This window comes from Pavona decussata, unplaced genomic scaffold (assembly GCF_977016875.1).
Source record: "Pavona decussata unplaced genomic scaffold, jaPavDecu1.1 SCAFFOLD_26, whole genome shotgun sequence".
NCBI lineage: Eukaryota > Metazoa > Cnidaria > Anthozoa > Scleractinia > Agariciidae > Pavona > Pavona decussata.
In genome coordinates this window covers 1,265,077-1,287,627 of record NW_028145449.1, presented here as the reverse complement: position 1 = coordinate 1,287,627, position 22,551 = coordinate 1,265,077, and the positions used below count along the sequence as shown (strand labels likewise).

General features: G+C 40.6%; 2 protein-coding genes and 1 pseudogene across 3 annotated transcripts in view; 2 read left to right on the top strand and 1 right to left on the bottom strand.

Annotated features, from left to right (window-relative positions):
- LOC146485440 (uncharacterized) overlaps positions 1 to 7,726 on the bottom strand; it is a 31,223-nt gene extending 23,497 nt beyond the window's left edge. For both annotated transcript variants that reach the window (XM_085103400.1, XM_085103401.1), the window contains exons 1-6: positions 6,359 to 7,726; positions 4,011 to 4,117; positions 3,444 to 3,538; positions 2,602 to 2,664; positions 1,303 to 1,394; positions 320 to 474 (exon numbers count right to left, since the gene is read on the bottom strand). In XM_085103400.1, the coding sequence (XP_084959526.1) occupies positions 320 to 474; positions 1,303 to 1,394; positions 2,602 to 2,664; positions 3,444 to 3,538; positions 4,011 to 4,117; positions 6,359 to 7,178 (1,332 nt within the window). In that variant the 5' untranslated portion in view covers positions 7,179 to 7,726. The remainder of the gene's footprint in view (positions 1 to 319; positions 475 to 1,302; positions 1,395 to 2,601; positions 2,665 to 3,443; positions 3,539 to 4,010; positions 4,118 to 6,358) is intronic.
- A 2,838-nt stretch (positions 7,727 to 10,564) lies between these two features.
- LOC146485439 (uncharacterized) lies at positions 10,565 to 11,483 on the top strand (annotated as a pseudogene).
- Positions 11,484 to 14,156: 2,673 nt separating this feature from the next.
- On the top strand, positions 14,157 to 17,273 carry LOC146485438 (uncharacterized). The gene is made up of 2 exons (XM_085103285.1): positions 14,157 to 14,321; positions 14,712 to 17,273. Exon 2 carries the CDS (start codon positions 15,114 to 15,116, stop codon positions 16,452 to 16,454), a length of 1,341 nt encoding a protein of 446 aa, XP_084959411.1. The 5' UTR covers positions 14,157 to 14,321; positions 14,712 to 15,113; the 3' UTR covers positions 16,455 to 17,273.
- The last annotated feature ends 5,278 nt before the right edge of the window (positions 17,274 to 22,551 follow it).

Genomic DNA, 22,551 nt, shown 5'->3' with positions numbered 1-22,551 from the left:
ATGCGACGAAAACGTAACAGAAATGACTTGAATAACTTACGAAAATTGAATAATTAGGCACGGCAAAGGCGCTAAAGAAACGAAAAGAATGCGGCTTACAAAAGAGCGTAATTAAGACTGTTTGAAGTCCAAAGGTAAGCGTCCTGAATGTGTCAACCCAGAAAAGGTTACTTCGGAAACGAATTGAATCGGTTGACTTCAACTGTATCGAATCGATCGGAGATATTTACCGAAACAACTTGAGATTTGTATCGAAACCTGACCTCTGCCGAATCGACTTTGTATCGAAACAATCGGATCGTTTACTAACGTAACTTACCATGTGAAACGTGAGTGTGTAGTAAACGTATTCACGGTGCAGTAAAGGATTTTTGTAGGAAGACGTCTTGTGATAACTGATGTGCGAGGCAGCTCTTTTCCAACCCAGCCCTCTGGCCGTGGCTTCTCGCTCAGAGTACAACAGTGGTCGCATGCCTGAAAAAAGAAAATACCCCAGACATTTAAAAGGTCCCGGAAGATACTCCACCGTGAATAAATTTATGAGACGAAATTGCGGTAGAGGTCTTCCTTTACAAAGCGGGGAGACACCGTGGTGTACTCGTGAACGCGTCGGAATTCCGAACGGACGATTCGAGGAAATTTGCTGTGTTGTTTCCTTAGACAACAAACTTTGCTCCACATTGTCTCTCTTCACCCAGGTATACATATGGGTACCCGCCACATAGTACTGGGGGTTACCAGCAATTTTGTTGCGACAAATGTTGCACGAATCGTTTCCTGGTGTAACATGCCCTGAAATGTGCATGTCTCGCAATTTTAATTTTTGTTGTTGCTGCAATAGTTACGATCGTTACAGTCGCTCGTACTTCATGCAACGGGGATTGGAACAAAAACATTGTGAGACAAGTTCATTTCAGGGCATGTTACACCACGTAACGTTGTGTTGTAACGGCGTAAAGAAATTGCAAGACAAGTTGCAAGACAAATCGTTTAGTGTAACAGCGCCTTTACCCTGTGATGGACTAGTGTCCCATCCAGGGGGGAGGGGGGGAGTAGTAATACTCCTAAGGTAGTTGCTTCATGCTGGGGATCCTGTGGTGGACTGGCACCCCACCTCATGCAAGAGCAACCGGGTGCGACTTTACCTTCTACCTTACATCACGCGAAACATTTTGCCCAATCCCAGCAAGTACCTCGCCACTGTTTCTGTATCACATTCATACAACTCCAAATGCTAAATCAAAGAAACCACCTACGGCTATCTCGTGGACTTAAGTCATCTCTTGAACTTCAGTCGCTTACCGTAATTGTATAGACTGTCCTTCTTGAGCAGATTAATGATATTGAACTTGTAAGTAACACCAGGCACCATGTTTTGGACACGAAAGTAATACCTATAAATTGAATGACAAGAAATGCTAATTATGTCACTTTCTGAGCCTTTTTTCAGATGAAAACCATGTGTTTCTGCACCAAAAAGCAGGGTTTATACCAGACTGTGGCCTTTCGGTATTTTCGTTATTTTGAAAAAAAATGCCGCATAAAATTTACGTTGGCACGCCAAATGGGACGCACACAATTGTTCCCAAAGATAAGTCCTTATTTTCTGAAATATAGTATTCGAAAACACCACAGACGATACGATTGATATGACCGCCGCTCTATACTTCGAATTTAATAGCCTCTTAGTGTCTCAATTGCCTTTCTCTTCTTCGTTTGTTTCTGTGTTCGTATTCTGCACTTTCTTGAGTTGCTTCTGAATAGACTGTGCAAAGAAGTTCAAATATCTTTCTCGGGCCCCCTTTCTCGAAAATGGGCCCCCTAACATTACAGAAGGGGCCCCACTGGACCCTCATTGGCCAATTTCTAGAATAAACCCTAAAAAGGACCCTTTTCTTATTGATACGCTGATCCCATTCCGCTCACTCCAGGGCCCGGTTGTTCGAAAGCCGATTAACGCTAATCTACGATTAAAAGTTAATCGAGGTTTCATCTCGCTTTTTAAAAGTGGTTTTAAAGCCTAATTTCAAGCCAAAGGTAAAGAAAAGTGAAAGTCAAAACTGAGGCCAAAAATGTTTTGAAAGAATCTTTACAGATTAGTTATTAAAATCGAATCAAAGTTCACATTAATCCAGGATTAACTTAATCGAACTTTGAACAACTGGACCCCAAGTTTTATTTCGACTTTTATCCTTTCTACCTGCAACGGTAGATTCCTGTCGAAAAATTCCAAATTTCAAGCTTTTCTGAAGTCATCCGGACAAATTACAGCCAAAGAACCTAACATGCTGTTTATGGCACCAGAAGTTTTACCTTCATTTTGAGGAAAGCGGTTTGGCCAAGAAAGTTGGTAAGTTTAGCACAAAAATGTTAATGCCAGATGTGGTACAATCTGTTTGCTCCATAAAAAACAACTACAAACTAGACTTTTGAGGATGAAACGTTTAGCGAGCAATTTTACATGTCTGTTTTCAAACCGGCAGCTATCTTTAAATTACATCAATTGATGATTACAAATTACATTTCCTTACGAAAACTACCTGGTTTGTTTAAAGTCATATATGGTAATTTTTCTTTCAGACAGCAAGCGTTATTCCTCACCATTGCATGTGTCGTTTGGTGTACAAATCACAATTAAGAACCAGGTCATACTCATAACTGCCACTGAAAGTCAATAATAAAAAAAACATTATACAAAGAAGTGAGACAAAATAATTTATTATATAGACACGAGTGTTTTACTGGAAAATACACCACTCGTAAAACGTATACGAAACTACATCCAGGACTTAAGTGGCGTATTTTCCATATCCTCACTAGTGAGGGTATTGATGACGTCATTTCCCGCTTTTTCACAGTTGTTTATGCAAATCGTCAGTGAAAAATGGCAAGCGATAGATATGTCTATATAACAAAAAGAAAATTACGTGGTGGCTTGAAGACATGAGTTTTATTTTCTCGTGTTAAAAGCAGTATTTTACTCGCTGTGCTCATTCTTAAAATATTGTTTTCACCACTCAAAAATAAAATTCATATCTTCGCACCACAGTGCAATATCCTCTATACAATTTGGACTTAGGTAGGTTACATTTTGTGGTTGTCGCAACCCACCCCCCACCAAAAAAAATCAGCCTTGAAATTTCAATTTAGCTTTACACTTTCCTTTTACATCTTTGGCCTTTAAAACAACCCCCTCCCCCTTGTAATTGTCAATAACCTTCTGTGGAGTGGGGAAGGGTCGTCTTAAAAACCAACCACACTGGAAATTTAATTTCCAGAGAGGTGGGTTGGGGGTGGGGGGTCAAAACCAAGAAACTTTCATGGTGGTTGTATGGATATTTTCTGGAACATTAAACATTATCTGTTTGGGATTAAACAAAGAATTCACATGGTGTTGAACAAAGCATACAAAAATCAAGAAGGCCAAGAAGTTTTGTACTTACATTCGCTTGGCTTGCTTAAGGTTTCCACACTCGAACCTTGATTCAAATGTGAGACTTGGCGGACATCCAGATGGGACAACATGGCTGTGGTGACCCTGCGCAATGAAAAACAGCAACATTAGAGGTGTGGTGACCCTGTTCATTACATATTAATAACATGTATCATTCTATCCCTCCGCTAGTATGCACAGTGTGATTGGTCAATTTTGCAAGTTGTATTTCACTGTAGGGCTCGCTCAATTTTAAAGTTGTTCCTTTCTCGCGTACCCGATTGACCTCACAAATAACCTTGTTTTCTCATTCTGTACTGTAAGTTATGAACCAAGTTTCTCCTTGGTTGATTTATGGCCTAAGCGCAAAGCATGCAGGCCATAAATCAATGGGGGAAAATGAGGATCCATAACTTACAGTACGGACCAAGAAAATGAGGTTAGTAAGAGGTATTTATGAGTGTTGGTACTTTACTTTATTGCTTTAAAATATTACAATACTACTGTACTTCTAACCAACAGTCTTTTTCCTTTAAGCGTCCAACATACCATATATCTATATTCAGTAGTTGCCTACCTCTCCTTTATTCTGTCTTTCATAGACTGTGAGGTTTCCTCTCCATGTCTGAGGATACAGCGGATTCTCATTCCCTAATGTTCTGTTTGCAGTGTTTGAATTGTCTCCTGAAAATAAACCAAGCGAAGTAAAGAACAAATTAAGTACCTTTACACATTTGGTGTTCAGTGGCAATCTAGATGAGAAGCCCAAGGGAGCCCTTCAAGCCCAAACTTCCCACCCTACCCCACCGCTTTTTTAAGAAATAGAGACAAGCGAGGCAATACTGTATATATATTTTTTTAAAATCAATTCTGAAATCTTACTCCATCTGCCCCACCTCCATCCCCTCCTTCCATTTCACAAACCCTACCCCCACCAAGCTCTAATATATGCCTCATCCCTAGTTACTCAAATTACTGAATGTTTGGTTTATAAACAGAGTTGATAACTAAAGGTTTTTGGCCACTGTAAAGAGATTCAAGTACTAACGGTTCGGGCGGTAGCCCTTAGTCAGAGTGAACATTTTTTTTTCTATGCCTCACCGAGGTGGCACCACAGTTTCTTTGATCACAGCAGGAGTGCATGGAAACCAGTGGGAAGGAGAGAAAAAGCAAAGCAAGTCCCCTCTTTTTAATTTTTCTCCTTCTCATACACCCATGCTTGTGCTTCATGCTAACTTCCAAGCTCCATCCACTTCCTTTTCACACTCATTCCAAAGTGAACAACTATTATATTCACGCTTCTCCCATAAGAAGACGGGTGTCTATAGAGGAGGCAGGAATGTCCTAGGGAGGAGTATATGGGTAGGGGTGTGTTACTTGCCCTAGAGTTTGAAATTCTAAGCCAGACAAGGTAAAATTATTTCCATTTTTTAGGTACAACATGCATCATTTCAGATCAAATGAATAAAGAACTGTGAATATTAAGGATAAACGTTTCGACGTCATGACGTCATTATTCAGAGTTCTTTGTTTCAGCAAATCTCTCTTGATAAAATGAATAAATAGAAACTATATTCTTTTAAGATGCAAATACTGACTGCACTTATACGGGAGTAAATAATTTATAAATGAGAAACCATTGCAGTTGCATCTGCAACTTAAGCAACTAAAAAAAACCGAGAAAGCCTGAAAAAATTTCAGGGTTGAACAGGATTCATACCCCAATGACCTATCTGATACTGGTGCACTGTTCTGCCAACTGAGCTATCAAGGCAACTGGGAGCTTCTATATACAAGAGTACTACCTCCTGTTGAAGACATACCTGAAGATTTTCAGGCCCAAAACGTATTTATATTCAAACCTGTTTATATAAATAAACTGGTGATATTATTTTGCGCTTGCAAACTCGCCCCATGTGTTTCTTAATCTAAAAAAACTCTAGGGTTTTACTTTTCAAAATTATTAAAAGACAAATTTCTAGGAAAGAAAATTGTGGACATAAAATGTTTTGGGGATAATCGGCATATCTTTTCACGAGTTTGAGAAACGCGCACCAAACCATATCATTTTTCACCAGAAAAGAGTCATTGTGACAATAAACAGTTAGAGAAAATTGAAACTCCTCTACATAATTATTTAGTACGGGTAACACAAAACTTTACATATCCAAAATTCAATTTACATTACAAAAACACTTACTTCACAGGCAAGACAATGATTGAACCAAGAAAAATCTGAATTTCATTGTTGTTAGGATGAATTGAATATTCGCTAACAACTCAGTGCGATTTCTCTTACATTTTGTACGCGAAGTATACTCCAGACAATTCTACATAAGAAAAATTTTTCATGTTGCTTTATCCCTTCGGGCTTTCTGGATTGTTTTTCTTTTTTTCGGAACGAAGCGAGAGTATAAACAATTGTTTGCTTTGGCTTTTAAATATTGGCTTTTAGGACCACGGTAAACAAACTTGCGGGTGTCTTCTTAATTAACACTCGAAGACTATCAATCTTGTCGATCGCCACGAAAATTTCTAAGAATCTATTTTTGAGGCAAAGGAAAACAAAGTATTGAATATTTTAGGCCTGTAAATAAATGACTCAGCACGAATTGAAATTCAATCCGATGAAACTGCAAATGTCGATTTCGTTTGCGTGACTTGTAAAATCGAAGCATGAAAGTAACAAGAGTTATTACGGAACTGTCTAATATTGTGCACGAATATCCATCCAAGACTGGAGGGGTGCTTTTATGTTTGAATAAATGTCTAGAGTAGTTGAAAAGTTGCAAATTGAGTGCGAATTCGTGTGATTATCACGTAACGAAGCGCAAAGTGAAAAATCCACTCGGTAAACAAATAGCTTCTGTTTTAGCCCGCAATCCCGAATGCACTCGCTGCAAGATGAATTTTATGATCACATACCTTCGCTGTTTAACCGTTCGACGAAATCTGGAATAAAATGAATGTGCTTCTGGCTTGAATACCGCGGCATGTGGTCTTTAGGCCAAAAAGGGCCCGGGATTTCGTGCCGGTCGCCATTCTTGTCAAGCCACACACAACCTGGGGAGCGTTTATAAACATTTGCGTTGTAACTTGTGCTCAAGCGCGCTTTGTCCGCGTGTTCTAAGGCAGCTCGTGTGTAAATGCTAAACCTCTTGTTAAATTCGCTGGATAGAGGATCTATTTCACTGTCCGAATCAAGGCCATGATGAGATGATTGCGCCGAATTTTTATCACTGAATCTCATCGAACGTCTCATCGCGTACTTCTGCAAATATTGTTGACGTTTTTGAAACAGCACCCCGTCGTCATCACGAAAAGAAGGATAGCTGTAATTACGGTTTTCTGTCGTGCGTTGCCTGTCAGCGTTTTCGATTTCCATTTGCCTTCTTCGTCTTTCCTCAGCGAGTCTCTGCTCATGTAGTTTCTTACGCTTCTCTCCCGGTGGCGTGCCAAGGGCGGCGCGAACTTGCGATTGAATGTTCTGCTCAACGGATTTTTTGATCGCTGCAACCCAGCGGCGTCTATCTCTTTCGTCTTCGAACAAACGTTTGGCTTTTTCTGAGGACATGGCTTCAATCTCACGATGCAGATCTTCCTCGCGTTTCGATTTCCAAAGTCCGTCGGCCAAAAAGCCTTCTGCGGTTTCTTTGACCAGCGAGTTGTAGGTAGTGTTGATTCCTTTTTGTCTGCCTTTGGTGGACTCATTATTTCCATCGTCGTCGGAGTTATCCAAAGACATCTCGTGTCAAAAAGTCAACGCAGCACGCCGATCAATGTTGACAAAAAGATCTCAAAGACTGAAAATAGCGACACATAGCTTAACCGTGAAGCGCGTGCCTTGCCTCAGCCGAACAAGTTTGTTGTTTCCATAGCAATTTAGTTGTTGCAAAAGGGATCAATTACTGCGGCTTTGTGTAGCGGGTGTGTTTGAAAGTACACAAAAGAGATAATCGTTAAATGCTAAAGCATCTCTTTAGCCACAATAAAATTACTACTGCATGCTGATATCAACTCCATTTACGCATAAACTTGAAATGTTCTGTTTAAATATTGACTTGTTGACACTCTCTGAAGTTGTCTTCCCGTAATCACTCATCCGCGTCGTGTAATTATCACGATCTATCCTTGCGGCAAAACCACTTATTATAATTTTCTCTCAGCCCAGTTTTAATGTCCCTTAAGTCACAACAGCGTGTTATGTTTTGTCTTGTTTAAATTTCTCCCTGTGAAGCTGTTGAGGCTACAGGGAACAACATTGAAAATAACTCAACAAAGAGACCATGACTCGACTCAAATTTCGAATGCGGAAGTTGAAAAGTTATCGATCCCGTGATTATGCACGCGCAAACAAAGATGTGTTTACGCTCTCCTCAAGGATAGATTTTCAAATTATTCTAATCTGGAGACCGTCCTCAAAGATTGCGTTTTCAGTACGTATTAATGTAGACAAAACGTAAAAACGGAGTGGGCCGGATTGAGTGAATAAATTATGATTGAGTAAGTGAAAAAGTGAATGATCATCGCACTTATAATTATACGCAACTTAAGGGGGGATTCAACCTAAACACCATTTTTCCGCCACTTGACATGGCTTTAATGGAACAGTATCTCGTTCACGTTTCAAGCAATCCAAAAACTCTACGCTCATCCCGTGAACCTATGTTGTGGGGCGTTTTGTGAATTTTTGGGTGATTTTTGGGTATATTTGGGAGGAGATAGTTTTTCTAGAAGGATTGGTAAAATCAAGAGAAATAAGAAATATTGAAGATTTAGTGATGTTTTAAAATTAGAATTTGTAGTTAATAATTAATAGACGGACACCAAGTTAGTCCACTAGCAACCTGGGGTGCTCTTGCGTGGGTATCAACTGTCTGTTAGTGTGCCAAAAATCATTTTCTTTCCTCTATCGCTTCTTAAAACCTCTTCCAATTTCATTTAAATTTAAAAGCTTTTGTAAAAAGAAAGCCTGGCAAAAAAATTCAGGCTTGAACTGGATCCTCTGCGATGCCGGTGCAGTGCTCTACCAACTGAGCTATCAAGCCGATTGGGAGCTGGTCACTTAGTGAATTCGTTATACTGTATACCCGTAGAGGTGATGAGATGAAAGTGAACATATGAAAATTGATACATTTGAACTGCGGAAGAAAGAATGAATGAGTGAATAATCATCGCAGTTATATAGTATAGACGGCAAGACTGATCCTTACGGCAGAAAACAAAAAAGTTGGTTAAAAAACTGAAAAAACACGTATAAAAATTGCGCTGTATATGCGCGGAGATATGGAATTTATCTTCGAGTGTTCACATCGATATCGAACGAGTGAGCGCAGCGAACGAGTGAGATATCGAATGTGAACACGAGAAGATAAATTCCATATCTCCTCGCGCGCCCATGTATTATTCTCTATTTCTTTCATTTTGTATCATTGTCCGAACAAATAATTAACATGAAGGGAGTTTATTCTGTTTATTATATAAACAAGAAACAGCCATTCCATAAACCAAAACCATGCCAAATAGTCGAGAACCCGATAAATGTATTTCATTGTTTAAAATACTCCAGTGAAAACTCGGAGCTCTGCAAAGTACAGTAAAAAAATAAATACAAATATTAAAAATGTCCGGTATCTTGTTCAAAATATAAAAGATATTTTTACACATGAAAATATCGTATTTTTACATGTGAAAATTATGGATTTTCTTAGTGACAGAAAACCTAATAAAACACTGGTGTTTATATAATAAATAGATGATATTTGCGTTTCCGTAGACACCGTGACCCACCGTAAAGTGGTCAAGAGCGGCGGGTTTGGCGTAAAAGAGTGGACGCCAAACAACAACGTCCTCATAAAGGAGGACTCAATGGCATTAAAGATGAAGTTTCCAGGATAGCAATGGCCAGTCCAATTAGCTATAACGCAGCCAGACAAAGACATGGAGCGTCGTCAAGTTAAAGCAGTCAGTGGAGCCTCAAATGCAGATGTAGAGGATGCAATCGATCCTACAACTTTCTCAAGTTGGGTAAGACTGATACGTGTAACGCCGAGGATAGGAAGATTACAAGAGAAAATACGCCTGAGAAGAAGCGTACAAAGTGGAGGAGAAGGGCCGCTCACGCCTGAAGAGTTAAGCCGCAAGGCTGAGATGCTAAAGATCCGAACTGCGCAAAGGGATCTAAAGAGCCGAATGGAAAATGGAGACTTCAAAGCAATAAGCCCCTTCATAGACGACAGAGGGATCATTAGAGTACGAGGGAGAATCGACATGAGCCAAAGCACACGGCCCTTCTTCCCAGCAATCACTGGATTTCGTTCCTCAAATCGCGGCACGAACATCATCGAGGATACATAATGCCCCATTCACACCAAGGCTTAAACACGTTTAAAAGCTGTTTAGTTAAACACAGTTTAAATTTTTTCCTTCATAAAAGCTGCTTTCGGATTTTTTGTCGACTACAGATTTAGCACAAACGAAAGCATAAGTTAAAGTTTCCTTGAATCCTATGTCAAAGCTGCTAGTTCAGCTTTCTATTACCAATTTTCATTTTGTTGACCTAGTTCAATTGAACATATTTTGTTGGTGTGAATGGGGCAATAGTCTTCCTAACCGTACTGTAAGTTACGGACCGAGGATCCGTAACTTTCAGTACGGACCAAGAAAACGAGGTTCGTAAGATATTTATTATGTCTCTGAGGTTAAACGGGCGCGCAGGAAAGGAAACTAGTTGAAGTTTAGCGGGCCGTGCAGAGAAATACGGCACGCAAAATTGACCAATCACTCCTCGGGTACTAACTGGGGGATATAATAAAGTAGAGTAGGAAATACAACAGCGAAGGTCAGGGGGAAATATTGGATCCTCAAAGCAAACAAGCCGAGCAAGTCTTTGAAGTTTAAGTGCGTATTCTGCCGAAAAATAGCGCATAAGACAGAAACAGCTGATGGCAGATCGTCCTTCGCATCGATAGGAACCTCACACCTCACCATTCCACTAAACAGCTTGTGATTACTTTGGCGTCGTTTACTCTCAGAATTGGTCGGAACAAAACAGCTAAACATTACGGCGTGGTCTTCGCCTGTCTCAGCACAAGGGCCGTCCATTTGGAGCTTACCGTTGATTGTTCTACAATGGAATGCTGTGCAGGTTCTTTTCCATCTGGGGTTGCCCAGGGGTAATAGGGAGCTTAAGCAACGACGACGGTAACGGCAACGAAAACGTCACCTGATCAATATATCTTTATTTCATTTGTGCTACTTTAAGATTCTTTCAACTCGCTCAACTTTTACAAAATTGGCGAACTATCCAGGAACCAAATTGGTAGGGGTGGCGTACAAGTTAAGAAAGAAAATGAAAAATTCACCGTGGTGCGTTCACGTTCTCCGCAAAACCTTAAATGTGGTCATTTCACGTTGTTGTTTTGCAGAGGACGGCAAAGAAATGTACCAAAAATGTAAAACGCACGTGCAGAGCGATTGTTTTGGCTCATTAAACCTATTTTTTTGCGGCGTTGTCGTTGTCGTCGCCGTCGTCATTGCTTAAGCTCCCTAATGATCAGTGACAACGGCAGTCAGATGGTCTGCGGTGCGAGAAAGCTGCGTGAAATGGTTGACTGAGGATTAGTCGACAACAAACTCCGTGAGCTCTGCGCAAAGAAAGGCATACACTGGATGTTTATCACCCCTGCAGCGCCGCATCAGAGTAGGTACGCGGAATTATTGGTAAATTCATGTGTAGCTGCCCTAAAGAAAGTCATCGCTGATGAAGTGTTAACGCTATTAGAACTATACAACTGTTTCTTGGAAATTGCTAATCTGATCAATCAACGTCCGCTCAGCAGCGTCCCAGATGATCCGGAAGACGGATCATACTGTTATGCACCAATGACCTGTTGCTCGATCGAGCCTCATCCGAAGTGCCTCAAGGATACGACCAATCCAACACTGACGTCGCGTTGAGTTTGTTCAAAGTATAGTAGACTCCTTCTGGAAGCGATGGAGTAGATATTCAATGCCTTAGCTCGTACCAAAGAAGAAACAACATACATAGAAGCGTGACGTTAGGGTAGATGACATCATTGTCATGCATGATCACAGCGCAATCTGTGACAAATAGATCACCCGTAAGTTAAAATACTAAAGGTAGGTGAAACGTCAAACTTCCTATGGGGAGACCTTTGTACTTTGGGTCGAGTTCAAATCCTTCCAACGGAGCTTCGAACCAAATCGGTATCTCTTACCTCCGGCTTTAAATCTAGCCTTAAACAATATATCTACAGCAAGTACTAAATCTGTATCTCTATTTTCGACCTTGCATGTATTTTTTCTAAAATATTTATTGATCGTTTCTCGTCTTTTCCTTCCAACTGTAACTGTATCAACCGTCTCAGTGTATTCAAACATTATATGTAACAACTCTGTAATGAGGAAGCCTTATTCTTTAAGCCCTATGGTTTCTCCTATAAGGCTTCCTCGCCACTTTCTCTGTAATATATATACATTTCTTGTACTCTTATCTTGCTTTTTTTGTAACGTGTGTGGCGAAGAAAAAATAAACAAACAAATTTTGAGCGAAACGGAATCGGTTCGGGCCAGCTGAAATTCTTTCTTTCTTTCTTTTTTCCTTTCAGGTTTCGCGCAAAGGAAGACGTAATGGCGAGGAAACAGTTCTCATTTCCTAGTAGCTTTGAGCCTGATTATGAAAGCGATGGTAAGTGCAAAGTTTTTAGCATGAAAATTAGTTTTCATTCATTATGCAAACATGTGAAAAGCTTTGCACTCAGCCTCGCTTTCATAATGAGGTTCACAGCAACTCGGAAATGGTCTGGCCTATTACGAGGCATATGAAAAATTAGGTTCCTCTCAAGATTGAATGTCCTACTATAAACGCAGCTCGACACTTCAGCTGTCGCGTCGCCTTTAAGCCAGGGTGGCTGCATGTGCGATTTTCGCCGCTCGATGCAAGTCAATAATTTTTTTTAGCGCTATACTAAAAAATAACAATTAATTAAAAGGAGGCCTGTAAATATTGACATGAGGAGCGAGCCAGGCTTGACCCAGTTGGGTTTCTTCAGCTAGAATGCTCACCGTGAGCTTTGAAACCAAGTTACATCTCTCCCACACAGGGCGCGCGTCGCAAATGGACGATTAACTGGCCTTTCCATCTTTTGTTCTTTTGTAAAACGTTCGAATTGTTTGGTTCAGCAAGTGAACGTAAAAAGGTTTAGCACCCCATGTTTGCAGATGTGTGACCAACATCATATTTTTGTGGATGAAAGTTTTGTGTTCGATCAAACATTCTGGCCAACATTTAACAACATAGGCGTGATGTTTAATTTCGTTTAGCCACGCTTCCAACATACAGTGTTATGCAACAGACGTTGAATGTGCTGTGTAACAATGGTGGAACAAATATGATGATTTTCGAGAAAGTTCGCCGAACCAGCAATATAATCTAACACAATGAATTGTCGCTTCCCTGCAATTATCTTAAATAAACGGCACAAAAGGCCGAAGTTTCAGCGAGATATGTGTATATTTAATAACACGATACCGAAAAGTATTGTGCTGTTTATTTTTCGCCCCAATTTTAAGTGTTTTTCAACCAATGTCGAAAAAACGTTTTTCTTTTTGAAATTTTCTGTTTTGATTATTTTAGAGATGAAAACGACTTTGATATCACTTGACGAAAAACAGCAGCTGTTTTCTTAAAGATTTAACTTTAAGATTAAATTTAAGCTCCATTCTAGGAAGCCGGCCAACGCGTAGGAAGTTTTCAAAGAAGAAAATTTACGGGTTACTAACGTGGATTTTAATAAAAACGAATTTGCGCTCAAAACAGAGCTAAAGGGGGCGATTCATGATGAATTAAAACCAAAATCGATATTTGTGCTGCCGGGCTTAATCTCTTCCAGACTTGCATTAAACGATAAATCATCATACAAAATCAACGTGTTAAACTAAAATAAGGTTAATTCCTAAAAAGTTCTCTTACGTTCGGCAATGATTTTTAATTGCACTCGCGTGTCAAATGGACCAATCACAAGAGCCGAAAATATCGCACCTGTACATTTATGTGGAGTTGATACTAACTTCAATGAAACAGCGGAGGTCGTTAATGTTCAGAATACACTGTATTCAAATTCAAGGCTTCCGAAAAGTGTGATGTAATACCGATAATATGTGTACAGAACTCAAATGTAAAATATGGAAAGTTAAACTTTGTGTTTAGGTAGCAACTCTTGTAATCGATTTTAAATGCTAGCTAAACTGAACCCGGATTTTTTTTGTCAGCTGAAGACAAGGACTTTTTACGGTTATACAGACAACAAGCGCTCCTTACGCTCAAAATAAAATGCTACATTTGTTATCGCGGTATAATTGTATTTGAAAAGTCTGGGTCCTTTATCCTCGATATGCGTATAAACTCCAAACGGATAACAAAGAAACAAATGAGTCGTCCATTTTTTTTAATGTTTGAAAATGATTTGTAAAGCTGAATTTTCTTTGAAGCTCAGCGTTAAGTCCTTTTTCGTAGAAGTACAGATGTGTTTTCGCGCTCAAGATGAAATATCTCGTTTATCGTTAAAGGGTAAGATTATTAAACTAGAAATAAAAGTGCCAACTGATGAGGTCCAAAGTAGCTGTCAAATTTCTTTAAATCATGAATATTTATAAGCTTAATAACATTTCGGTCCTCTCAGTCAACAAAAACAGAAAAGCGTGTGATAGGTCTTCTAGTTCACGGATGATTATCACTAATTGCACCCTTTGAAAGACCTGATGTGACAGCGAGGATTACATTTCACGAAAAAGGTCTTTATTTTAGAAAACGGGTGATAACAGAAAATGGAGACTGAAAAAACTGGACACAGCGTCGAAATATAAGGTTTGAAACTTCATGTGAATTGCGGCTGTCATCATGTCTCGTTGTGTCCTTTTTTGTTTTGATATGAAAATGAAACTTTGAATTTATTGTCCCAAGTGGCGCTCATCGTAAAAAAGCAGAAATGAATATATTGCTAATTCGCGGAATTGTTTTGTAACAACGTAATTCGGCGGGAGGAAAAGACGTTTAGAAATCTTTTTGGGGATTTCCTCGAAAATGATTCGTTTCTTTTAGGGAAAAAGCAATTTATGGTGAAAAAAGCGAAGCGAATTATGAAGGCGCGAATGAGTTGAGGAATATTTTCCTCCATACCCGACAAAAGCAGCTGAAATTTCTCAACAATTACGCTCTAGACAAAAGTCATGTGTTTCTCTTTTCTGTATTCTTCAGATCTGCACGGAAAACCACAGAACTGTTCACTTCGATGCGAGTGAATTTCGAGTGAATCGCTGATCGACCGGAGAAACGCTAGTCTCCGATTCACTTAAAGCAAGAGAACTATATTTACGCTGGAAAACAAACTGGTTGTGTTTACGAGAGGCAGAGAATAACGGCGATCGAACCTGCGTCGATACACGACGGAAATAAACACCTGCCTTTCAATGAAACCTTCACCGTGAAGCACAAAACACGGGTTGAAATCTTCGCGTTCCGTGTCGGTATAACACAAAAAATACAAGCTTACACGGTCTTCTCGTCGTTGCCAATCTTATCGAATCAGAATTCGGGACTGGTAACTCAAGGCAAATTGCAAATAATTCCCCCGCGTGAAACTACATTGTTTTGGAAGCGATGTCTACAGCGAAAAGCGATTTGAAGGAGCCGTTAGTTTTTGTTTGCGGTGAAGCTTACCTAAACTCCCCACACAGTAGCTCTTCGCTTAGAGACATCGTCGTTGGCAGTTTGGTTCAACGATGGGCGACTCGTACGCACCCCAAAGCTGAAACGGTTGATCCCAGACAAGACACAAGCATGGAGCTATTTCAAACAATCTCTCACGCGAGTGCGTTTGTGTTCATCTTTAGTAAGAAAACATTGGAAGACAGTTTTTTTCTGAACCAGTACGGCATTGCAAAATCGTACAACGTCCCAATCGTGAGCATGCGGCTGACTAATTATTTTTTGCGTAATCCTTTACCGGAGCAATATTATAGGACGGAAATTATCGACAACAGCGGACAAGAGTCGGACGACGAAGCAAAACATGCCGCAGTCAAAACAATCTCGCTCGCAGATCATTTAATCGCCGATTTTAAAAACTCCATGGTTTACGGAAAGGACTTTCACAAGTCCTGCATCGAAAGATTGATGCACAAGGTGTTGAAGGCGTGCGGCCAGCGAGAGAACATGAAAACGTTTCTGGAACGCTCCGTGGAAACTCTCGCAAATGTATGTAAGGTTAATACACGGAACGTGAAACCTAACGCGCCGACAAAGTGTCCCAAATGTGGCTTTCTTCTGCCGAATTTTGGGCCGCCGAAGCTCCAGCGCGCTTCCAGTACAGGTTCTTTACTCCGAAGAAGCCATACCTTAGAGCTTCTGCCCTATGGTGGTGCTTTGAATCAGAAAACACCGACGCCGCGAAACCGAACGCCACTACAGCCAACCACTATTCAATTTCCAAGTCCACAAGTTGCCAAGCCAGTTAAAAGAGGCCAGACGATTCCGCTCGGGAATTGGACACAAAAATTCGACAAGAAAGTCCACGTGGAACCTAAAATTCAGTCCAAACCAACTTCTGAACATTCCCGATCTAGCTCCGAGCAGTCAAGAGCCAGCTCCGTGACATCTTCGGAAAACTCACGGGAGGAACCGAAGGCATCACCACCGCCGTCCAAGCCTGTGACGAACCCGAAGATTTTCCGACGCCAGTCCCGAGCTTCAAACGGCAGCTGGACCGAGAAACTTCGGAGCAAACTTCGGCGACAGTCGAGCTTGCCAGTCATTCCGACGACTTATCTCGTAACATGTCCGGACGGGTTCGAGAAGCAGATTTCCCTCGTGAAATACCCGCCCGAGAAACAGGAACCGTCTTCGCGTCGTGGTAGCGACAGCACGATCTTCTCTGAAGACGAAGACCAAGAAAGCATCCACATATCACGTGTGCCAAGTCCTGATGCACCGAGTGGATAAACAAGGCACCAGGGGGGTACACACGGGAAATAGTGTACCGTGTTGAAACATACTCTCCATAACCCAGTTAGGCCTGATTCACACAAGCGACGGAAGCGGAGTCGGAATCGGAATCAGAAGAATCTTCTGACCTCGCGTGAATCAATACAACGGAAGCAGAAACGGAAGCCTCACTTTTGCTCAAAATGGCAGAAGGCCGCCATGTTTTCGGTTTTAAATCTCTCGTAAAAGGATTGGGAATGAGCTATGTGATTGGTTGATTCTTCTGCTTGCGTCTCCTATCCAGATCAACCAGATCACACTTGATCACAAGCGACGGGTCAGAAGCGGAATCGGAAGAAAAAGGAAACATTCTGATTATTGCAATTCCAATTTCGTCGAGATTACGATTGCGAGTTCGTCTCCGTTTGTTGATTCACCCTGGAATGGGAGGTTCCTTACGTTTCCGATTCCGTCACCAGTGTGAACTAGCCCCTAAACGGTTATTCTGTGTTGAAAAGTTATCCAAGGTCTTCTTTTCTCTTAGAGAAAAGCTTTTCCGCTGCAAATTTCAGGGTACAGCTTAGAAGCTGCCGAAGTCGAAATTCTGGACAAAATGGTTTACTGGAATTTAAATCGTTGAACGATAAACCACCGTCCAGACTGATACTTATCTTAGCTAAATGTAATGAGTACCATCGATAAAATAACCGATGATGGACTAGCAGCGGGGGGGGAGGGGGGGTGGCGGGGGGGGGGGGATTGTTACTTGTTGTCACATGTTATATAAACTATAAGCTGTAGTAGCTCGAAGTGCAACTTCACTTTATGCATCAGTCAATTCCAAGACTGCCCCCCACCCCCCCTCCCCCCCCCCCCCCCCCGCTGCTAGTCCATCAGGGCCTTCTGACCCCTGGAGGATAAGCATTTTTGAAAATAAACTGGCATAAACTGACAAATGCCCCCACGCACGCTGGTCAAATGCCCCAGGGTGTAAAATAGACGTTGATTTCTTCACTTCTGGGCTCACTTTATCCTCATGAAAGCTTATTCTCGCCAAACTAAGTGTTGAATAGGTCCTATTCCTTAGTATTGTGGAAGTGACCTTTTGGTAAGTGGATCTACCATCTCATTTACATCCTCCTTAGATGCCCATACTTCATATAAAGCAGCCCTTTTTGTCGTTTTTATAGGACTTCATGTTTGACAGAATTATGTGTTTGTGTAGTGAGAATTAAGGTTAGGGGACACCTTGTGATGTCTATCACACCGTTCATGAATTTCATTAGTGTCAGGAGCCCATTAGGGTAATGGGCTCCTGTTAGCGTGCATTTCCGGACATATCTCGGCAGAGGTAGACAAACACTCAACCTCTGGGACGGACAGTGTTGAAAAATTCCTGGGGGGGGGGGAGGGGGATTTGCACTGCTGGAAGTGACTGATGCATTACCATATTGTATTTAAAATATTGTCGTGCAAAAATATTGTTCTATATCCTGCATGATAGATGCTAGCATGGGGAAGGGGGTGAGGGGGGGGGGGGGCATGCAATTCACCTCTTTCTAAGATACTAAGATGTTGTTTAACAACATATTGCAAAATGAGTAAGCACGCTTTCGGAGCACCAATGTGTTTAATCTCTAGTACTGTTTTTGTTGCGATTGTCCACCGTTGGTTAGCCCTTTAAGCCCTAACAGTGATCAACATCAAATTTCTCCTTGTAATATCAATGTTTATTCAACCCCTGAGGTCATAAGAATTAAGGATATGATCACCCAAGGTGAATTGTCTAATTGGGTAAGAGGGTGATGGTCAATTGCAATAGACCTCTTTCATAATGGAGGGCATAATTAGTATTCTTTTATGTGCATGCAAATAAGCCTTCTTGACCTCGGTGAATTGTCTTGACCTGTAATTTGTGCTACTGAAAGCCATGCTGTTTATTTCCCAAATTTTGGTGCAGGTTATTACATGAATTACATGAAGAATGTTAAAGGTGATTAAAGATTTTTACACAAAAAGTATTTGTCAGTATATAAACAACAGTGTTTCACTTCTCAATGTAACAAATATAAAAGGCAAATACAAAATGACTTTTGAGTGCTTTAAACTGTTGTACGCAGCTTTGAGTGAATCTGACTAATGCATATAGCTACTGAATTTATAGAGAAAGAGAAATACTTCCATATTCTCTGCTTCAACCTTTCGCCCCAGTAATGAATAGTTTGATTTTTCTTTGCAAGCCATTCATGAGAATAGCTGGAGGAAATGCAATGATCACCAAACACAACATGTCTTGATGAGTAAAGACATTCTCCCAACTGTATACATCACAGTATCATCAGAAATGTATGAGGAATTGTAAGGAGAATACGCATGTTAATGTTGGAGTTTTTGGAATGTTAATGTTTGGAACCCTTTAAAAAGGGTTCAGACTGGGCCCACATTCAAACATCATACCATGTACGTGCCGGCAAAGTAGATCAGACATTTTCCACCTTGAAAAGAATCTTACCTCTTGGCAAAGTTCACATTGTCGATCCAGTTCATTCCCTTCGCAAAACAGAAATAAGTCTGGAAAAACGTTTCTCCTACAGTCTGTGGAACTTGTTTTTGCCGCCATATTGGAAATGGGAGTGAAGGCTAGGTTACAAATATTCTCGTACCCAATTTCTTTTCTGGCGGAGAGCTGACGGCCACTAAGACTGGGCCGATACCAATATTTTCAAATCGATCCGATACGAGTATCATATTTACCGAAATTTAATATATTTTTTTCCATATGAAAATCGATACCGATATTGTTACGTCATCATCCAAGACTTTCCAGTGATTCTAACAACTCTCTTTAATATGAAAATACAAGGCTGGCACTACGGCAAAGGGCAGATTTATTAGTGGCCAATATTTCGAATTATAGAATCAGTCTTCCTCACTCTTCTGCGGACATGCTACTCATCCCTTTCGAACTACAACCCACCAACAATATATGCCTCCCGCCGTAAGGCACGCGAGGCTTTTTCTAGAGGGAAAACGTTATCTCCAGAAGGCATTAACAGGAAAAACGAACGCTGAACCTTTGATTTTATAACATAGCGCGCGTGCATCCTAATCTAATTCCTATTGGCGTCATCATGGCACATTTCTCAACATACGCACGGTCGTGCGTCCATCCGATGACGTGTGCAAGTCAGATGGGGGAAGCAAGCGCGCGCTGTGTTATTAAAAAACTTTTACAGAGAGACAATACCATAAAAATGTATATTTATAACTGAGCTTGTCGAAGTTTAATAAAACGTTTAGATTAAACCGATGTGAGAAACCACTTTCACCTTTTTTTTTTTGTACAGAGAATGTTGTAATTCATTTAATCAGGGAAAAAACCTGTTTTCTAGGAATCATTTACTTTATTTTCACTATGTTATAAAAGAATTGGTTCATGCTTTTAGCTGTGCGTATATCGAGTTATGGATGCACTCGGGAAGTTTGGAGAGAACTCAAGAAGCTAGAGTTGGTCTCGGCTACGCCTCGAGCAACTCTTACGCTTCTCTCGTGCTCTCCAAACTTCCCGCGTGTATCCATAACTCGATATACGCACGCTGAGCATGAACCAATTCTTAAATACACCAAACTTTAATTTAAGGAGCCGTTACTATATTTTCCTTCAGTATAGCTCTGGCCCTGAGGAAGACTAATTCTATTAGTCGAAATATTGGCCACTAATAAATCTGCCCTTTGCCGTAGTGCCAGCCTTGCATTCAGTTTTGTCAAGAGAAAACTCTTAGTTTTGTATTTTCACGTTCAAGTGACGCCTGACACGAGGTCTTTCACAAGAGAGATCCGGCAAAATTACCAGCAAGTTTAATTTCTGCGTTGTGTGGACCTCTGCATTCAAAAGTTTTTCTAACACTCCGAGTTAACATCCATAAACTTTTAAACAAAACACGCAGCTCTAGCAACAGTGTTTCAACTTTTTTTTTTTTTTTTTTTTTTTTTTTTTTTCATTTTTCGAGCTCAGTGAAACCGGCACATACAGTGAAAAACGGAAAAATGTTGCATGTTGGTTTTCGGCACTGAAACAATCTGCAGATGGTCAAGTGAGCGATCACGTGAACAGTATCGAAAGGGATAAAACAGTCGATATTTTTCGGAAGTATCGATATTTTTCATGGAAACCTGAATAGTCACTTTCTGGATGTATTTTTGAATGTCAACAAAAAAATTAACAACGGCAGGAGCCCATTGGTTCCTGAAAACGGCTATTCTAGCAGACAGAAACTATTCTAATCTGAGTAAGCTGAACAAGTGATGGCACAGCGAAACGACAGCTGTTTAGGCCGAAAACTGTTCATAAATGTTTTTCTCTTCCTCGGCTTCAATTCAGTGGGCAGACTGAGAGCCTCGCGGATGGGTGTGGCCATGGTTTGCGCTTCGTTCGTCCTCTTGAAACGGCATATATTGTTAACGTATTGTAAAGGTTCAAGGAGTCTGTGATTATATTAAACAAGAAGACAGTTACAGTGTTTTGGCTTTAATTTAGGTATGAATTTTAGAGGCGACCTCTGAAAAAGCGTTCCTGAAAATTACATATCTTGGTCAGTGTTTGAAGAACCGTGCCGCACATCCCACCCCACCCCCCCCCCCTCCTCTGGGGATAGTCCCTTAATGAAACAGTCAGTCTTCTCGTTTAATTGAATCATAGACTCGTAATTAACCTTTACAATAATTTGAACCAAACAGATGCACACCTGGTTTGAGTCAATGGCAAATTTTACAAACCAATTTTAATTGGGCAAAATGCAAGAAGACCTAACTCAGCTTGCGGCGAAAGGCCTTATTGATGTCTGCAGAAATTGAATTCGTTTCAGCTAGCAAATAGCCATACAACAACATTTGCAGCATAGTACATGAAGTGCTGGCCGATATGGGAAAATGTTTGATGTCTTATGCATTTCAGTAGCAACGCAACTTCGCGTGTTTCTGTGTGGTTATATCACGGCCTCCAAATGTGGCCTGGGTCGAGTCTCTCATTCGCTATGGTACTCTGGTTTTCCCCTCCCTTCAAAAACCAACATTTCCAACTGATTACAATCTCATCCCGAATCCTTTGACCGCAGGTTTTATAAGTACACAAAGAACGGAAAGCTAATTGCAAAATCAACATTCGTAGATTCCTAATGAATATTTTGAAAAAGGAGGATGACTACATCGATTGTACCACGATAAACGACAAAATGCCTAAGTAAACATGTCCAAACCTCTTTCTCAGCTTATATTTATTATGCCTCTTTATTATGTCTCCTTCTTAGTTATTTCCAGAGAGCATATCCTCTTTTGATTATTACCACTCTCCCTCTTTCCCTCCTTTTCAAGCTTGGTGAACGTTTGTTTGTTTGTTTGTTTTTTTGCTCGTTTTTCGATTTTTGGTGGCCATGTAAAACATAACTAACCCACCGTGAATAGCAACAGCTACCTACAGGTCAGCGTATTCTTTTTCGTTATTTCTTAGCTATTATCTTCTTTAAGGGGATAGTTTCTACAGAAACTGCGGTGCTGCGTCAGTGGGGAGTAGAAACGAATGTTTGGTTTATCAACAGAGTCGATAACTAAAGGTACATTGGCCACCGTAAAGAGATTCGAGTGCTGACGTTTCGAACGTTAGCCCTTGATCAGAGCGAATCGCACAATATGAAGCAGTACTGTCAGATTCGCTCACACGAAGGGCTAACGCTCGAAACGTAAGCGATCGAATCTCTTTACAGTGGCCAAAATCACCTTAACAACACCCCACTCCCCCACCGACGTAGTATCACAGCTTCTTTAGAAACTAAACCCTTATCCATAAAATAGTGATAGACTGAGCACACGCACGCATGAAACGTTTTGGGACAATAGTGCTTCATTATTGTGCTTCCATGCCAAGAAAATTACCTTTAATTGCTGATTTTCCTTCATACATTCTGTGCATACATTCTGTGTACGTTTTTCTATGTTCTGCCTTATCTATGTAATTTCTCCTTGTAACATCAATGCTTATTCGACCCCAGAGGTCATGAGAATTAAGGATTTGATCAATCACGGTGAATTTTCTTGATATTTTAATAACTTCTCCCCAGTT